General features: G+C 41.9%; 1 protein-coding gene across 1 annotated transcript; it reads right to left on the reverse strand.

The window, feature by feature from the left end:
• Positions 1 to 16,335: 16,335 nt before the first annotated feature.
• Positions 16,336 to 18,250, reverse strand: LOC147461835 (uncharacterized). Its single transcript, XM_086501917.1, has 2 exons — positions 18,105 to 18,250; positions 16,336 to 16,526 (listed from the first exon to the last, which is right to left on the reverse strand). The coding sequence occupies exons 1-2, from the start codon at positions 18,248 to 18,250 to the stop codon at positions 16,463 to 16,465; spliced, it is 210 nt and encodes a 69-aa protein (XP_086358043.1). The 3' UTR covers positions 16,336 to 16,462.
• Between the last annotated feature and the right edge of the window lie 168 nt (positions 18,251 to 18,418).

Below are 18,418 nucleotides of genomic sequence, written 5' to 3' on the forward strand. Positions count from 1 at the left end.
AAGGAGAGAGAGAGAGAGAGAGAGAGAGACTCCTCTTTTTGTATACAGTGAAATGGCTAGAACAAAAGCCACTGCAAGGAAGGCAGGCAAGGGACCAGGATTAGCATCTAAAGCAAGTAGCAGATCTGCAACCCCAAAGAAAAGACTTGGAAAACCCAATAAAATTCTGAAAGGTCCAAGGGTGAAGAAGTTACAAACCTGCATGGGACTTTTCAGAGAAATCAGAAAGGCACAGAAATGTGTAGATTTATGCATACCAAAGCTGCCCTTTCAGAGGATGGTGAGGTCCATATGTGAAGAAGCTACCTGGGGCACCAAAAGGTGGAAGGTGGTGGCATTAATGGCTCTACAAGAAGCAGCAGAGGACTTCCTACTGGAGTACTTTAGTGACATGACCATTGTTGCAGCCCATGCCCACAGGGTTACTATAATGGACAAAGATAGTGAGACACTGAAAAGAATAAGGTGGAGGTATGACAAACTACTGGTCCCCAATGTCTGCAGGGATAAGAAAATGAGGGAAATTTTGTTATACCCCTCGGAGCTAGTGCCACAACTCACAATTGTAGATGTCACACATGATGTGAATACAAGGGCAAGGGCAGAGACTATTGCTCGCCAAACAGAGGACATGAGGGAAGCAGAGCTTAAGGAGAAAGCAAAAGTAGCAGTGGAGTCCCAGAGGCAAACAGAATGCAATGTGACCCTGTCCATAGAGGCAAGCAATCAAGAAACTCTACTTTCAATGAAGGATGGTTTGCTTGCAGAGATACCATTTGTAGATGGAGCCAGAAAGCTAGCTCTGGAAAAAGTGGACATTAATTTATTACAGAATCCAGATGCTCAGATTTCAGACACAATTATCTATGCTTGTCTTAAGTAAGTGTTACTATCTTGCTAGCTTTGAAAACTCAGATAATAGGTTTGCTAACTCGGGTAAAGTCTCTGCAGCCTGATCAAAAGTCAACTCCCACTGCACACCCACACAGAGGTGTTTCTTCTTGATCCACAAATGTCAGTGATTATTAGACAAAAGAATAGTCCATCTGGGACCTTTGAGAGTTGGTTTCTCCACTGTGCTATGCTGGAAGTTACTGTCATCATCTTTCCATATGAGAACAACCATCACTGGAGTCTCATATGCCTTGATGTTGACCAACCAGCAGTGTGGGTGTTCAATTCAATAAAAGGAACCCACCCTGAAATTAGGCTGTAAGTGTTTTGTATCAGAAAGTGTTTCTTATAGATATCCATGTAAATTTGAAGCCTCATGCTAACATCTTGACATTGCTTTGTGCAGTTGTATAAAGAGGTTGTTGCTTGCCTATGGCAAGCTATGTGGAAGGTATGAACTATACAAGGCCCCAATCAAAGATGTACCTGTCCCAAATCAAACCGATGGAAATTCTTGCGGCTAGAGATGTCTTCTCCATGCAGAATATGTCCTGCAAAGCTACTTTGCATTAAAACCTTTCATGACTAAGGTACCCATTTGGCAATGCATTCAGTTAGTTTTGGTTTAGTTTATATAAGAATTCTCACCATGTGGTCTTTCAATTTTGCAGAGTGCTTTAAAACACTACACATATGATTATTTGCAAAGATACCGGGTAAGTTTAATACAACACCTGCTTACTATGTCTAGCCCCAGAGAGCTTGAAGATAGCGGCTTGGATGACCGCACTATTGATCTAACAATACATGACGTGCCACCACAACAAACCCCTGCATCCGATACAGTGGAATCACAACGGGCCGAGGGGGCCATATCAGCAGAAGATGAAAGAGCCGAGGATGAGGAAAGGTCAAATGAGCATATGGAAGGTGCTAGTGTACAACCAGAGGAGACAATGAAAGAGCCAAGTCAGCCAGTGGAGGAGCCAAAAGAGCCTATAGCTGAAACCCAAGATGAGGAAAGCAGGCCTATAGATGAGCAAAAGGATATGGATGAGGAAAGCAAGCCTAGGGATGAGCAAACTGATATGGATCAGGCAAGGATGTATGAGGCAAGCTGGTCAACCGAGGGAGAGGAAAAGACCTTGGAGGAAACCTTGAATGAGGCAGAAAGAGCCATGGGGGAGACCCCTGATGAAGATGTGAATGATGACTATGAAGATGTGAATGATGAAGATAAAGCAGAGGAGAGCAACAACGACATCAACACTACAGAGACCCATTATGGACCCTTGCTACCTGTAGATACGGTTGTTCCGGTAATGTCTATTCAAGTATGGAAAAATATGTTCAGCTTCTAACTACTTATATGTACTTGTCAACTTTTACAGAGGTTGATTATCTTGGACGTCAATGGATTGCTGCTGATGCGGGTGCCTCTCGGTGACACAGAACCCTTTGAGGATTTGCAAACATTTCGGATGGGAACTTGTCGAGTCGTGGTTCGTCCAGGAACCAAGGAATTTATTCAGTTTCTTCTTCCGCGCTTCAGAGTTGCCAGATGGTCTTCAATGCAAAGGCAAAACTTGTCGCCACTAGTTACAATAGTTTGCAGTGTATGCGACGCTCACACGTCAAATTTTGCCTTTTTGTATGATCAAAGAAAATGCGTTACCGTTGAGGGCCACTACCACCCTAAAAAACCACACTTACTTCTTTTGTACAAACCGTTTAGCCAAATCGGTGTACCCTTTGATGCAACTAATACACTACTGATTGATGATACTCTTGAAAAGGGAGAACTAAATCCGCCGGGAACAACTATCTCACCACCTTCTTTCGAGGGGCATTCCTTCGATTTTTACCTTGAAGACATTCTGATTCCATACTTACAGAAATTGTATCTCAGTCCATTGTTCACGGACGAGTTTGTACTTTCTAATGAATTAAGATGACTCTTCTATCATGTCTTTGTCTTGTCTAACATTGAGAGAGAGAGAGAGAGAGAGAGAGAGAGATTTGACATGGTAAAGAAATGTATTTCAAGCACACTTTTTCACAGGGCACAATTGAAAAATGAGCTCAATAAACTTCATGTATTGAAAGTCATTTGTATACACTTGGGTTCACAAGAATATCTGTTACATTGACACTACTTCAACCCGACCATCCAACTCTTTGCACAAAATATCTTTTTCCCTTCGCCGCATCACCTTACGGCCAGCTAGGAAAAAGGAAAAATCTGATAGGTCCTTATCCATTGACTCTTCAATTATGTCATGCCGCAAATGCTGAAGACTGCATAGCTCCCTTATTGTAACCACCAATAGTAGGCCATGCTCTTTATCAATCACTTCCACATCCACAGCAGGATTATCTTCCAAACCTGTAGAAACCTGGTCCATAGGAATGTACTTACCATTGAGCATTTGTGATCGCATATACCAAAACGAGAGGAACAGTGATTGGCTTGCAATCATGTACTTGACAACTAGAGTATCAAGCGCGACCTCGCACCGTAAACCAATCTCTTCCTTTGCATACCATCCTCTGTCAAGAAGTTTGTCACAGGATGACTGCTGAAATGACTTGCACATGAACATAGTTTTCGTAACACGGATGTTGTAGCTATGAAACAACTCTATGAAGAGTGCAACAGGACAAAAGTTTGCAATTCTAACCAGTTTGGTGGGAATAGAGCTACGTAGAGACCTTTGTATTTCCTTGTAGAGCTTACTTCGCATTGACTCCACCATTGTTTCCTCGGGAACTGGCCAGTCCACAGTGTTCCAATCGGTTGGTAGAGGCACTTTCACCAACATGCCATTCTTATTCCCTGAGATGAGTTGGTAGAAGTGGTCATAAAAAAATATTCCCTCATCAGCCAGTCTTTTGCTGCTCCTCCCTGAATACTGTAGAGAACCAATGTGGGCATGAACAACATGGAAAAGGCCTATTATGCACTCCACAGGCTCCCATTGCTCATAAGAAGAGGGATAAACATCTGCAATATATATAAGAAGAGTTAAACTAAGAGTATCAATAAGTAAAAATGACAAATCTAATGTAATTGAGCTGTGAAGAATGGAGACATTGCTCATAACAAGTGGGAGAAACATTGCAAAATATATAAAAAAAGTTATAATGAGAGTATCAGTAAGTTCACATGTCAAGAGTACTTACAGTTGCAACGTGGTTAATGTATATCTGATACATTTCCACCATTTGCTATCACCTCTGGATGGGTAAACACATGCTGAACAAGAACTTACTTTACAGATCTTTTGCCGATTTCAACTTTGAAATCCAACACTCTGGCCTTCCATGCTAAGCGGTAAACGTTGATACCACTAGACCTCTTGGGTCTTCTTGGTTGCATGAGGACCCATGAACCTTTGTTTATCCTTTGTCCAACCCATTGGTTCTCTGCACTTATTGAAGTTGATATTGTAATTGAGGATATGCTACTACTTGGCCTTCTAGGCAAAGTACAGTTGTTGGTTGTTGGTGTGAGAGACAATAAACACCTGGAGCCTCTTGGGCGAGAAGACGTGGAAGCCATAGCTCTCAGAGAAAAGCTTTAGTGGAGGGAGATTCACTTTGAAAGCATTCTAATGGAGGGAAAGTGTTTTAGAATTCCAATATCTTGTGCGGGCTTAATGGTCACCCTCCAGTACGTTAATGACCATAAGAGAATATCAGAAGTGGGACCATATGCAAGCACCTAAAAGCTCAGTAAAAGGAAGGAAATTACGATGCTACAATCCTAGATTCGTGAAAGTTTTATGCTATTTTCCTATTTTTGAGTCTTTCCACGTACTTTCCTACGTAACGTAGCCTTCGTGCTCATTGGACGCGCTCTATTATTCTCTCTCTTCATATGGCCCTCCAAATGACCTCTGAAATTTCCTAATGAATTTCCGCTACTCTCAAATTAAATAGGCCAATTCCATTACATTGGTATTAGAGCATTTGGTTTCTCTTTTCTTGCTTAAGAAGAGAGATCCTTAAGTAGCCTATAAATGGTTGATGTTGTTAATTATATTAGGGTAAGTAGAACTGGGATCTATTATCGGTTTTTTTGAGCCCACTATGTTGGGGATGGTGCACACCTCGGGAGCTTTGGACTTAATAATGGAGTCTTTTTAGACTTGCCTACGGCTTTACCATTATTGAGCCATAAGAATTCTGAAAGGAGCTAGCCCTCGGCAACTCTGCTATGTTAGACCTACTCTTCTACTCTCTATAATTAACCACTTCGAGCCGTGGGTGTAGATACTTAAGAGCCGATTTTCAAAGTCTAAGAGGAGTGGCAGCTAAGGTTTTGAATTGCCAAAGCATACACTAAGTACATACATAAATTTTGTTAACATGGCTGACAATAATCAAGAGAGTAGAATGAACATTGATAGCTTTGATTTTGCACATGAAGGTGCTAATGATGATGCTCCCATGTTTGTGAATTATCTCGTCACTAGGTTGCAGCAAGCTATGGGCAACCCTACTTTGCAAGCCGTAGTTACTCAACAACTTCTTTCTTATGGAATTTCCCTTCCTCTCCAAGAGGAGAGAGAGCTTAGGAGGCCTCTTGAAGAGACCCCCAAAAGAAGACTCTCTCCCATTCGAGAGGACGAATCCAAAGAGCAAGAAAGCAGTGAAAGTTTTAAGTTCCTCTGAAGATGTGGCTCCACGAAGACGGCGGTCTAGACGATTGCCCACTCCTCCCAAGAGAAAAAGATCGACACATAGTCCTTCTCCTCATCACTCTAAAAGGCAAGAGAGGAAATAAAGGAAGAAAAGGGCTAGGAAGAGGTCACCCTCTTCTCCTTCTTCTTCACCTTCCTCCTCTTCCGACGAAAGTTATGGCTATTCTCCTACAAAATACAAGAGGGGAGGACATCGCAAATCATTTCCTGCATGTCGAAGGTCACAAAAGCTAAAGAAGTTCAAGGATGGAGGAAAGAGTATCTCTTTTCTCACCTATGATGGCACCTTTGGTGCTACCCACAAAGTGTTGGCCTTCATCCAGCAATTTGATGCGGCCTTTGGAGGCGAGGGCTTCACAGAGTCCTCCAAGCTACGCCATGTAGCTATGCACTTCCAAAAATTAGCATGTCAATGGTGGGCTAGCCTTTGTGGCAATAGTGAAGCCCCAAAGACATGGAAACCTCTACGAGTTTCCATCATGAAGCAATTCCTTGCAAGCGATGCAAAAGACAAAGTGCTTACTGAATGGCGTAGCTTGAAGCTTCTCTCTCATGATTCTATCCACAAGTACGTAGACAAATTGTGGGATTTACATCTCAAGGCTACTGTCTTTCAAAAGATAGACTTTGCCAAGTAAAGGCAGCACTTCTGTGCGGGATTACCTGAAGAGATGGCCGAATACATCAACTCTCTACGGCCTGGTACTATTAGGGAAGTAATCCATCACACCGTGGTTGCTTCACGCATCAATTTCCATCAAGGGGCTAGACATAATGTAAAGCCCATGGAAAACAAAGATAAAAATGATGCAAAGGGGAAAACCAATGTTCAAAATACTTCCCAAGTCACTTCCAACAACAACAACAATCGGTCCAAGGAGAAGGGAGTTTACAAAGGTAAAAACAAACTCTCTCCTGAAGAGCTTGAAGCTTTTCGCAAGGACCATAAGTGTTTCAAGTGTGGGGAGAAAGGACATGGCTATCATTCTTGCCCCAAGAAGAATATTCGCAGTGAGACTCCTAGGGCCTCCACCATCGAAGCTCCAAAAGAGGATGCTCATTGCAAAGGATCATCACTTTCCTATGCTTGGGGAAAGGTAAGAGAGCATGATGCCTTCATCTTGTTTGACCCTGGATCTACTCTAAACTTCATATCAATGGAGTTGGCCACCAAGTTGGGCATTCAAGCTTTTGAGATGGGAGATACGGTAGTGGCTGACGCAGCTTTCAAGGGACAGCAAGCCTCTGTTACTCCCTTGATTGGGAAGTTGAGGCTTCATGTCCAAAGCTATGTCGACAAAGAAGACTTCTTCATCTCTCCTCTCCAGCATGAGGATGTTATCCTAGGGGCGCCAAGGTTTGATCTCATGGCTGCCAACATGAAGTTCCCTGAAAGGAGAATCTACTTCACCTACATGGGAAAGAACATGTATATAGATTCTAGTGAGCGTGGTCGCACTATTCCACTTGTAAATCCTCTTTCTTTTGATAATTCAATGAAGAGATCAGTTTCTGTGTACATGATTTTTGTCAAAGAGTCTCTAAAAGATACTAATGTTTCATCAAATGTAAATGGTAGGAATCAAGAAGAGTTAGACTTGTCTAATTTTCTAAAAGGATTCCAAGATGTGTTCATTGATGATATCCCTATGGACTTACCTCCAACACGAGGGGATGATGACCATCGCATTGAGCTCCTTCCAGGAAGCTCACCGCCTAACAAACCTCCTTATCAAGTATCACAATCTCAACAAGAGGAGATCATGAGGCAAGTACAGGAATTGGTAGACAAAGGGATGGTGAGGCCTAGTTCCTCTCCCTTTTGTTCTCCAGTCCTTTTAGTGCAAAAGAAAGATGGTACATACTGACGTGTGTGGACTATCGAGCACTAAACCATATCACTATGAAAAACAAATTTCCCGTGCCTCGGGTAGAAGATCTGTTCGATAAGCTTCAAGGCTCTACCTACTTCAGTAGGATTGACCTTAAGAGTGCAACAATCCAATTGGCACTTGCTTCGTCTTCCATAAATCCCCTGAACTCTAGCTTATCAAAACCCTATTCCTTAACCACATTGTTCAGCATCTTCCAAAATTCAATCCGAGCATATTTATTTTCCATGCTAAACTTAGCAGTTGCAATGGTGAGCAGATCTCGCACGTAAGGGTCATAGACATGCGCTGCATAGTCGGCCATCCTTGTACACGGTGAACGTGATCAAAGTGCACCCACATTTTCTCTAAATTACCTCCAGGGTGCATCCAATTCACCAAATCAACTCCACTGCCCGGTCCCTTAATTGACATTTAAATACATGAGGTTGTACCTTTTCACCCAATTGTCCTGGGAAAAGGATACTATGGATGAAAGGATATCTGCACTTGCTTTTCAAGTCAAGCACTGTCTCAAGACCCTTTGAAGTGATATTCTTTGATCTTTTTGCAGACTCCAAGCTTTGTTCCACTCTCCTCTTATTTGAAAGGTGGGTCACACTGTCAAGGAATTCAGCAAATTCCAAATCTTCAATCATAGCACTTGTTGTTGAACCTGCTCAAATAAGCTTTTCATGATAAGATCATGAGTGGTGGCCCGTTCCAATTATTTTGCAATCACCAAAGGATCTCGACTTGCACGATCAAGCAACATTTTATCAATGTGACTTTCAACCATCCGACTCCTCCCTTTTGAACATGGATGATTATGTTCTCCAAGATGCAAAGCACACCTAGTACAATTATGCTTATCTCTAGGCAAACAATAGTAAATAACTGCAGGACATGTAGAAACACATTCGGGAATTTTTCCACAATGAGTACATAACAGTGTGCCATACTGAGAAGAGATCAATCCTTTAGCACTAGATTTAACAAGCCGACCTTGCCATTGAGACTCATTGGACATATTTGAACGCAAATAAAATGGACAATCAATGCTGATGCAACGCAAATGCCCAGAGCATCTACTAAATCTGACAACACCATCGAAACTATCAATACTACAAGTAACATACTATGTCCACATGTGACTATCATGTCTTTTCTCCATACCACTCATACCTGAAGAATGACCAGCTGGCGGTAATTCAAAAGCAATATACTCATCATAATGAGATGGGAGCTCATCAGTAAAGACCACTTTCTTGGCTTGATGGAGCGCAATATACAAATTGCTTTGCAATGGCATGCACTTAATCATGTCAATCACACTTGCATTGATCTCTGAGAGAGGTACTTTCTTCTCTTTCTTGTTTTGAGAAACTCTACCAATGCCAGCATCAATCTGATCCTCACTTCTCATATCCACCTTGTAAAACTAGTGTTGCTCATGATCAAGCATAAACGTTTGTTCACCATCTGATGATATTGTAGCTTCTACCTTGACTTGCGGTCCAGATAATGTTAATGGACAAAGACAGAAATTAGCATCACAAAGCTCAAAATGTTCTTGCAAAGAAGAAGCTGTCAACAAATAAATTCTGGTATCAAACATAAGAACTAGCTTCTGTCCACGCACTGGACCAAAAACTGTAATACATCTCCCCATGGGTTAATAGTGTGTAGAGAAGAAGGTAAGAAATATTCGAAAGCAGTGGCATGGTTTTGAATGATACAACGGGTGTAAATAGAATAAACTGATATGCTTAAAATCCTATTCATAACCACAAGCCGCCAAGAGGACTACATGTTCGTGTTCCCAAGAACAACAATCATAGCTTTATAAAATATATTATAATAAAAATAATTCACTTTGAGTTTTAAGATTTTCGTGAATCGTGTATAGTAATGACAAGAGAATTTCACCTACCCTCTTCAATATCCCATGCACAAATCCCAAATAGCCTCTCCAACCGAATTTTAGAGTGTTTGCACATTGTTGAGCTACGGGCATGGTCACGCGAGGCTTAGTTAGAACCAAGCCCCGGAAGTCTCCAACAAGAGCTCAAAACTTCCACCTTCAACAGTAGGTAGAGAGACGAAGATCTATGCACAGATAGGAGAGAGAAACCTGGTGTTGACAGATAGTGATCGAGAAGAGTTTTGTGACTATGCCTTTTTAGGCATAGTTAGAGAACAAAGCTGGTCAACAACTGTCAAAAGCTGGCAAGAGTCAGATATGGTCGGCCAAAAAAACCGAAAACTAAGCCTCGTGTGACCATAGCCACGTGTGACCATAGTCTAATGTCCATCCCCTTTTGGGGCAGCAGGCACCCCTTTACACACCAAGTGGGCTGGTCGTTACGCTGAGCTGGCATGGGAAGGGACTTGGCCGATTGGTTGTTGCATCTAGTGCTAAATCCCACCCGTCGTTGGTCAAGGAAGATTGAACACCCGCTGTCATGTCCATGCCAAAAACTGCACCACCAATAATGACTTGTTACGTGCGTCTCCCACCTCAGCACCAATGCTCGAAAAAAACTTTTTTCCAAAAACTTGGCAAACCTACATATGTGAAACAACAGAGGTATATTGACAAGATTTGGAGGTAGCACAAGCTATACATGCATAGAGGACAAGATATTCTTCAATGTACTCGCATGTTTAGTCGTTTTGATTGTCCACCGATTCCTTTATGTCCATTGATCCCCTATGCAAGGGTGAGAGGCTTAAGAGATGATGTTAGTGGATTGAAATCTTCTTTTGCAAAGGAGGGCTATATGCAAGAAAAAGAAGCTTTTATTGTTTCAATTTGGAATTACAAGAAGGAGGAAGCTTATGTTACATGTATTTCATTTCTCTACTTAGATCTTTCCTACTTTCTATTTCTACTGTGTTTTTTGTTGTTCTCATAAATAGTAGTTGAGTATGCTTTTATGTCTATTCTTATCTATTTTGCAGAGGACCTTCTTACTTCATGGGACCCAATATGGGTTGATATACATAAAGAGTTTGAAATTGAGCTTTCTAAAAGACCAAATCTTCAAGCCCTTTCTAATAAAATGTTCTACATTTGGGAGGGTAATCATAGAACGATCGCTTGGATGGTTGCTATTAAAGAGATATCATCCACTGATCGAGAGAAACATTGTAGTGTTCTTTGTACAGTTATTGATCCTACACGAGTGCCAGAGATAGCTCTTGTTAGTAGCTTGCAAAGAATGAATTTGTAAGTTTATGACTTTCCATATATTTTAGCAAAAAATGTCTATGTTATGTTTTTGACTTTGTATGTATTGTATATGAACTAATTGGAATAGCATGAACACATGCTCTTGTGGTCATCCATCTTAGGGATGAGCTTTTCAACTACTCTCACATTTGTGCAGCAGATCATGAAGCTTATGTAACAGGGCTTCCAGAAAAAGATCATAAGTTGATTGCTGCAATCCGTAAGAAATAGGTGTGAAGCCTTGGTATCCACTTACTCGTTGATAGTTGGGAAAGCTCTTATACGATGGAAGTGTCTTTAGCTTGCTTTTTAAGAAAGATCTCGTGTTTGGTGTTTTTGAAAATTATGTGTTTTCAATTGTGTATTGAAGGTTAAGTATGTCTTGAAGGTTCAAATGTCCAAGGAATTGAGCCAAAGAATAGAGCAAGCTAGGCAGACAGTGACAAATGAAGAACTTATAAAAGAGGAGGAGAAGATATTGAATGATTTAGCACTCAAATATGGAGAGCGTGTTGGAAAGGTGGTTGAAATATTTTTGTTTAAGTGTTTTGCACATAGTGTAATAGCTGTTCAAACTTGGTTTTTTATTCGTTGCTCAAATACTGCAGTTGCTAAATATTGTTGATCGAATCTTGGACCAGATTGGATGGTTCGAGTTCTTACACTCAAGTGGGATCCTGATAGTTGGGCTACGTTTGAGAAACTGAACTTGATTGCTATGCATGATGCTCCTGTCTTGAGCAAACTGTTATGGGTTTCCTTGCTTGAGGCAGACAAGATTACTAGAGCATCTTATGGTTTAAACAAAGGAAATCATGTGTATCGCATGTAAGTAAAGTTTATTTTGACATTCAAGAATCTTCGATGTACGATTGCTAGTTTTTTGTGATTGTTTTAGTTTTTTCTCATCTTCATTGTTATGTAGTTGGATTTGTAGAGAGGTCCTTCTACAAAGGATTTTTGATAGGGCCACAAAGTTTGTGGAGGACTTAACCAACATTGTTGGTGGTATTTTGTTGCCTCATGATTGCTCTCTTGCCTCTTACTTTGTGGAGCTCAAGTTTGAAGCACGACCCTATATTTTTCCTTTTGAAACCTCTCTTGAAGCTAAGACAAAAGATGTTGACAAGCAAGCTATGAAGAAAGTGGACATAGTACGCATGGCATCTCAACGGGTAGCCTATAGGTCAAGCTCATCATACTTTTATTTCAAGCTTTTCATAATTACAAAGTTTGTAGTGATGTTATTTTGTTTGATTTTTTAAGATTTCTATTATCCTTGGTTGGAAAAGGCTTTCTTCCAAGGATTCCATTCTTAGCTAAGCAATAGGCACAACTATCTACTGGGGAAGAGTGCATGTACTCCCCTTCCATACATAAGCTCACTACTTGGGAGATGGAGACACGCCCATGGTGGATAGACATGGCTTCTGTGCATGTATTGGTGAGAGAGAGAGAGAGAGAGAGAGAGAGAGCGAGAGAGCGAGAGAGAGAGAGAGAGAGAGCTTCACGATACTATGAGATTTGGTGGCACATCCAACGCTGTGCCTCTACCTCCTAGAGTGAATGAGGTAATATTAGGTAAATGGTTACTCAAAACAAACTCAAACGTGACTTGTTGAAGAGCTTTAAACTCTTTTCTTCCTTAGCCTATTTGTTTTACATACTCGTGATATTGTGTTTGTTTTCTTTTTCTAAGCTACAAATACATCTCACAAGGGAAAGGAGGTGATTGTTGAGACTAGGGTGGATGAAAACATGGAGCGAGAGCATGGTGAGCTATCGCTTATGATGCAAACGTTTGTATCTTCATTTATTGGAGTTAATACACGTTGTTCAGCCTCTTGTATCGTAGTAGCTCGTGGGAAGATTCTTGCAAAGAAAACCATTTCTTTTGTCTACATCGTTGATATTCCCTTGTCTTCTCTGTCCTCATTGTATGACTCACAACGCATGGCCATTTTTGGGGACTACATTGCCATTGCTGCTGATTTTAGACTGGTGTTTGGCATTCGACATGGATTCGTGTTTATGAGCACATGGGATCTGCACGCTTTGATGGGACCTTGTGCGTGCGTGGTGGGACAACAGTCGCATGGACTGCTGATTTTATTTTTTTGGATCTTCCCTTTGGTGGTTCCCACTTAGCCTCCCCTGTTGTGCCCCTTTGGATTTTTGTAGTGAGGATTATGTTCATGCAGGCATGCAACTTGCATATTCGACTTTGTCAGAGTCTGGGTGGTTGTTGATCATGGTCTCTATGACAGGTTTGTGCTTCAATCAATTTTATACAATACTTGTTATAATTTTTGTTGTATGTTTTCTATTGTGACTTTAGAAACCTCTCGCAGGAGATACCATTGGCTGGGTTGAGAGATTTTGTCGTGCATCAGAGATGACTATTCATCGTCGCATTGTAGTCCTTCATCATGGAGCTTATGGTTATGGTAATGGCTTTGGTGTTAGGATTGAGGTAATGCTCTTCTACATAATTAACTTGTTTGTTTCTCATTTTGGTGTGTTATTGTTATTTTTATTGTTCTAATTGTCTATGTGGTGGTGCAGTGTCATTGTTCTCTCTTACTTACGGTGCATAGGGTTGGCATGCAACCACCTTTCTTTGTGGTTGAGAGCACTCCGCTATTCAATCGACTTGTCATGCAACCTTTGGATTCTTACATGATGCACCTTCTTCCAGAATCTTCTCTAGCGACACCATCATCCGCGGAGCCATGGCGTGGTGGCATGCAACGAAGTAATTTTTTTATTGCATGTTTTGTGGAGCTTCTTTGTAGGCCTAGAGATCTTTGTTTGGATTTGGGGTGTGGTACAACGCCCATATTGGCAGCATGCTTAGGCACAGGGCGGGTGTGTGCAGCAGTCGACAATGACGACACTTTGATTTCAAATTATGTGCAACCATTATTTCACCCTAAAAAGCAAAGCAGAGAGGGGGCCTCCACCTCTCTTGATGTTGATGATGTGGGTGACATGCTTTCGCGTGTCAACCCCTTTGATGACTAGTGAGAGTCCACCTTACACTTCATTTTCCCCCACTATTTTATGTTTCCATCATACTTTTATGCTACTTTGTCACTTGTTGGTATCATTGTTCAGGATTTGGAAATTATGGATAATGATTCAAACAACAATTTGAGATTTCTTGTGTTTGAATGATGTAGGTTATGTATTGCTTACATGTGGATTGTGAGACTTACCTTTTTCTTTTTGTATGGAAGTATGTTGCTAGTTTAAGGGGATTGCAAAAACCATGGCTACTGATATACGGTACGATTCTGGCATCCACAAGAAGTGTCAGAGGTGCAGTGTCTTTATTGATGACGAGTGTGACTCTTCATAGTCACGAGATAGAACCGTAGCATTTCTTGTTGCTGTTAGAGTGTAGAGGCACGACATGCTGCTCTTTATATTCCATTAAATATTCCACTTGTTATCTTACAATTGTAAAGAAATCTCTCTTTTTTGGGTATAAGATATCACAATTGTCTCTTAATATAGTTTAGAAACTTTGTAGATGTATGAGGATGTTGACTAAATTTAAAGTTAAAATTAAAATTATGGTGTTGAATGTAGTTGTGGATCATTGCATGGTTTGTAATAGCTTTGCTACTTGCTTGGGTTTCTGATTGCCCAACATCAAGCCTCAACTGCACAAAGCAATCTAAAGTCTAATTTTGAACAATGTTATTGCTACGATTACTTAGGGATTCAAGAAAAGATTCTCATTTTGAATAGTGTTATTGCTATCACTTAGGGCTTTAAGTAGGATCTTCATTCATCTTTCTTAACAAGGCCCATTTGATTTCTATATCATTTGCTCGTATTTTCCTTCGCTCAAGAAATCTCGCTCGCCACATGGTAAGACTCCTATTGACACTGCCAACTGCTTGTGCATATGAGACCACTGGCAACAACTAGGAAACCATCGAGCAAGCATGAGAGCAACAAATCTAGATCTTCTCCTGGAAAAAGGAAGACGTGTCCTAAGGATCATCGGATCTAGGGCTGTTGTACTGGGCGCATCTGCCATGGAGAATTGACCGCAACATGTGTGGAAAATCTTTCGAGGTATTTGATCGGAGATCTCTTGTTGCATGTCTCTCCTACTGCTGCTCAAAGTTGGCTTCCCAAAAACGCAGTTATTGGCTGTCCAAATATGCTAGGGTTGCCCCTTTTGCATGTTGCCCGTCCACAAGGACACCCAAGGGAGGGTGCCTTCCTCTGGGGTTGAACTGCATGCTAAGAGGTCATCCCCCCCCCCGCCCACCTATATAGGCCCAAACCCACACTGCCCAACCCAACCCTTTGCCCCCACGACTTGGATATATAGCAAAACAAAAGGCTACTAGACCTAGGGCTTTGGGAAGGCACTTGACTGCAAGGGGGAAAATAGCCTAGGGCTACAGGAGCCTACATGGCCATGGAACCAAGCCAAAACCTTGAGCTAAACATGGCTAGACATATCCCAGCATCAGAAAACAACCTCACTGGCTGGGCACAACCAAAAAATAGGCCTCACTCCCCTCTCCCTGGAAGAAATTAGGACCGATTGAACAAATCCAGAGAGATTCCTGAACTCTTAAGACCCCCTCTCAGCTCTTGGAAAGGAAGATGGACTAGAAAGCTGGTGTGAGCAATCTAAAACTGTAAAGAGAGGGTTTTGTGGACAGGGATATGTGCTATAGAACTCCGAGGTCAAATGGTACGTGGCCAGTATACCATCCAACCACTATCCCCAAAAGATGTTTGAGAAGTACAATGTTGTCTACTGAAAGTAAATCCAACTCTATCAAGAATCTCCTCAACTCAATAGACTACCAAGTCGCACAACCAGTATCCGCAAAAGGTATTGTTGTTCACCACTCCAAGAGAATGCATCAAAATTGAGGATAAAGGCCTACACTATTGGTATCTATAACGAGAGGACACTAGAACCAATGAAAAAGAATAGATGGAACAAGCTTTAAGCACTTCAAGTCAATTGAATGGAAAGAGATACACGATACACGAGACATGGAGTGGCAAAGCTCCACCCCAAGAGAGCACTGGCCCCAAACCTAGCGCCCCTTTTGACATTTCTTTATATTTCTTCAGTTAGAGTTTTTGCATCTCAAGTGAACTGCCCAATATGATCCCATTATTTATTTTGGCTTTTAGGTATTTAATTTACTTATATATCAAATTATGGGTAGGACAATTTACTGAGGTTGGTATATATGAAACCCCTTGCCTCCTGTGTACTACAACATTCAGCTGTTCATTTCCAAGGTTGATTGGTTCAAGAGACTCTTCTCTCTCTCTCTCTCTCTCTCTCTCTCTCTCTCTCTCTCTCTCTCTCTCTCTCTCTCTCTCTCGTGCTCACTCTCCTTGGTCTCTATGCTTTCGCATCGTCGACTTTGACATAGTATCAGAGCCCTTGGTGGAGCTTTGTTCTTGAAGACCCTTGGGGGAGGACGAGTTGCACCAAGAGAAGAAGAGCCCGTGAGGACCCCCCACGGTGCTACTCCCTCTACCTCTACAACCAGCGGTGTAAAATGCTGCTTTTCGAAGCCTTTTGAACCCTTATCCATTTTTCTTTGCATTTTGAAATGCCACAACACTTGTGGCTCTTGTTTCCCATTGCTGCTAGCTACTGCCAGTCGTGAAGCGATGTAGGAAGCCTTTTTAAATAATGTCCGTCTGCAAGCGCTAATGGCAACATTGAACTCCCCTAACCCGCTGTGCATTTTAGAATGCTAGCCGATGGTGGCCTCTTGTCGATGGTCCCTGCAATGTTTAACAAGTGATAAATCACAAGGCCTGCAACCAAGAAGACGACTCTGGTAAAAAACTTAGGGAAAATTATCAAAATACCCCTCTACTTTGTGAAAATTCCCAAAATACCCTTCAAATTTCAAACATTCCTACAAGGTTCTAGGCTAGCTATATTAAAATTGAAACTGTAACAGAATTGCCGGAAAGTGTGCGTGCACACACACAAGTGTTGAACTGTTAAAGAGTTGTGTTACACACTACGAGGGTCGATATTGATCCTGAGGGAGAGAGTGAAGAGCTTAGCAGTTTCCTATTATAGACGTCCATAGCATTCTGTTTAGCATAGAGGGGAGACGCATGGGCGAAGAGTGCATGAGAATGCACACATTCTGAGGTGTCTTTTGTAAATTGACATGTTCTTGTGAGAGACAGAGCACAGTCGAGAGAGAGAGAGAGAGAGAGAGAGGAGGGGAGAGAGACGACGACGGTTATACAAAGAGTAAGTGCATCTCTTCCGTAGAGTGTGGAAGTTTGTCTATCTTCTTATTGTCGCTGCCCCTGCAAGAAGAAACCGCAAAAGAGAGATTAATGGGGAGAGGGGACTTTTAAGCAGAGAAAAGAAAGGTAATCAGGAAATTGATCCCCCGTGTGTAGCAGGCCCATTACTCCCTAATATTACACCAATTTATTACCGCAGGGCAGGGGTGCTCATTTAAGTGTGGATCAAAGGCGAGAGCACTGGAACAGGGGTGGTTATATAGAATTAGCATGCAGCTCTGACAAGGCCCAGGTCCCCACTTCCTAGAATTGGATACTGCGAGACTCGAGAGAATATAACCTGGAAGTCGAAACAAACTGCCCCATAATCCATTGGCGTACTACTCCTGATTATACAACAATTAGATACTACCTGTTATAGAACCTGCAAGCTCAACCCTTGCGTGAATCGTCATGAGGCATGGTTGCAGAGTGTAAGATCGAAGTCAGCGTCTGCACAACATTATAGTAGTAATGATCCAGTTAGAAATGCAGGGTACTACTACAACGGCTACCACTGCACCTAGTATCGATAGCAAGTGGTTCGGCTGCTATCTTGCTAATAAATTTAGCAGTCATTATAGTATGCCTTCAGCTATAATCATTTGGAGGTTGCTCGCTTCGTCCCCCTTCACATACTCACTCAGAGAAACGTACCGACCAAAGACACACCAACAGTTCTCATGAGGTGGCTCCGTTCACACACGGTGTTTTCTCCTCTACAATGAGGCCTTGGATCGGCAGCTATGCCTGCTCTGAGTCTTGACCCCCTCGCAGTGCTCTTGCGTGCACAATTCCATTTGCTGCTAATAATGCTCCTGCTCATTGCTTTGCATACATTCATCGAGAGAGTCCTCTGAGAACTTTATCCTGCAGCTGTATTTTCCAAGCTTCTAGAGTATCAGAAGGAATGATGAAAGCTTCATCCTTTAAATTTTCCCCTCCTGATTCCTCATAGTTTACATTACCACCCTCAGTAACAGTATTTTATCCCATTATTAGCACCCTGATGATCTTCCTTCTGTGCATAAACAGGTTCTACATTATGCCAAATGTTTGAAGTGGAAAAGTTATGCAGTATGTTACCTAGGGGGGAATCCCATGTGAACAACTTCCTCACTTCTGTAGTCGTGGTCCTTTGATGGCGAGCCAATCAATGGACTGTGGGAGTGCGGACCATAGCCATTATTCTGTTGTCCATTGACAACTTGAGCGAAGCTAGGAGACATCATTGTTCTGAACTGTGTCCCCAAGTTGAGGCCAGCCGAAGGAATATGCGGCAGGGACAATTAGATGCAAAGCTTAAGAGTGCACAGCATTGTGCTGTCACTGCAGCTGGGGCAAGGGTCTAGACCGGACGGCTTGGTGCTGAGCAGGGACGACATTGAGCAGGGGTTTTA

The sequence above is a fragment of the Adiantum capillus-veneris genome, chromosome 3, assembly GCF_014529385.1.
Source record: "Adiantum capillus-veneris isolate H3 chromosome 3, ASM1452938v2, whole genome shotgun sequence".
NCBI classification, from domain to species: domain Eukaryota; kingdom Viridiplantae; phylum Streptophyta; class Polypodiopsida; order Polypodiales; family Pteridaceae; genus Adiantum; species Adiantum capillus-veneris.

Bases quoted from the DNA above. Each gene is read 5' to 3' on its own strand.
- LOC147461835 (XM_086501917.1), bottom strand. From the start codon at position 18,250: ATGATGTCTCCTAGCTTCGCTCAAGTTGTCAATGGACAACAGAATAAT. The intron at 16,527-18,104 runs GTAACATACTGC...TCTTGGTTGCAG, and splicing joins CACATGGGATTCCCCCCTAG to GCCTTGTGATTTATCACTTG.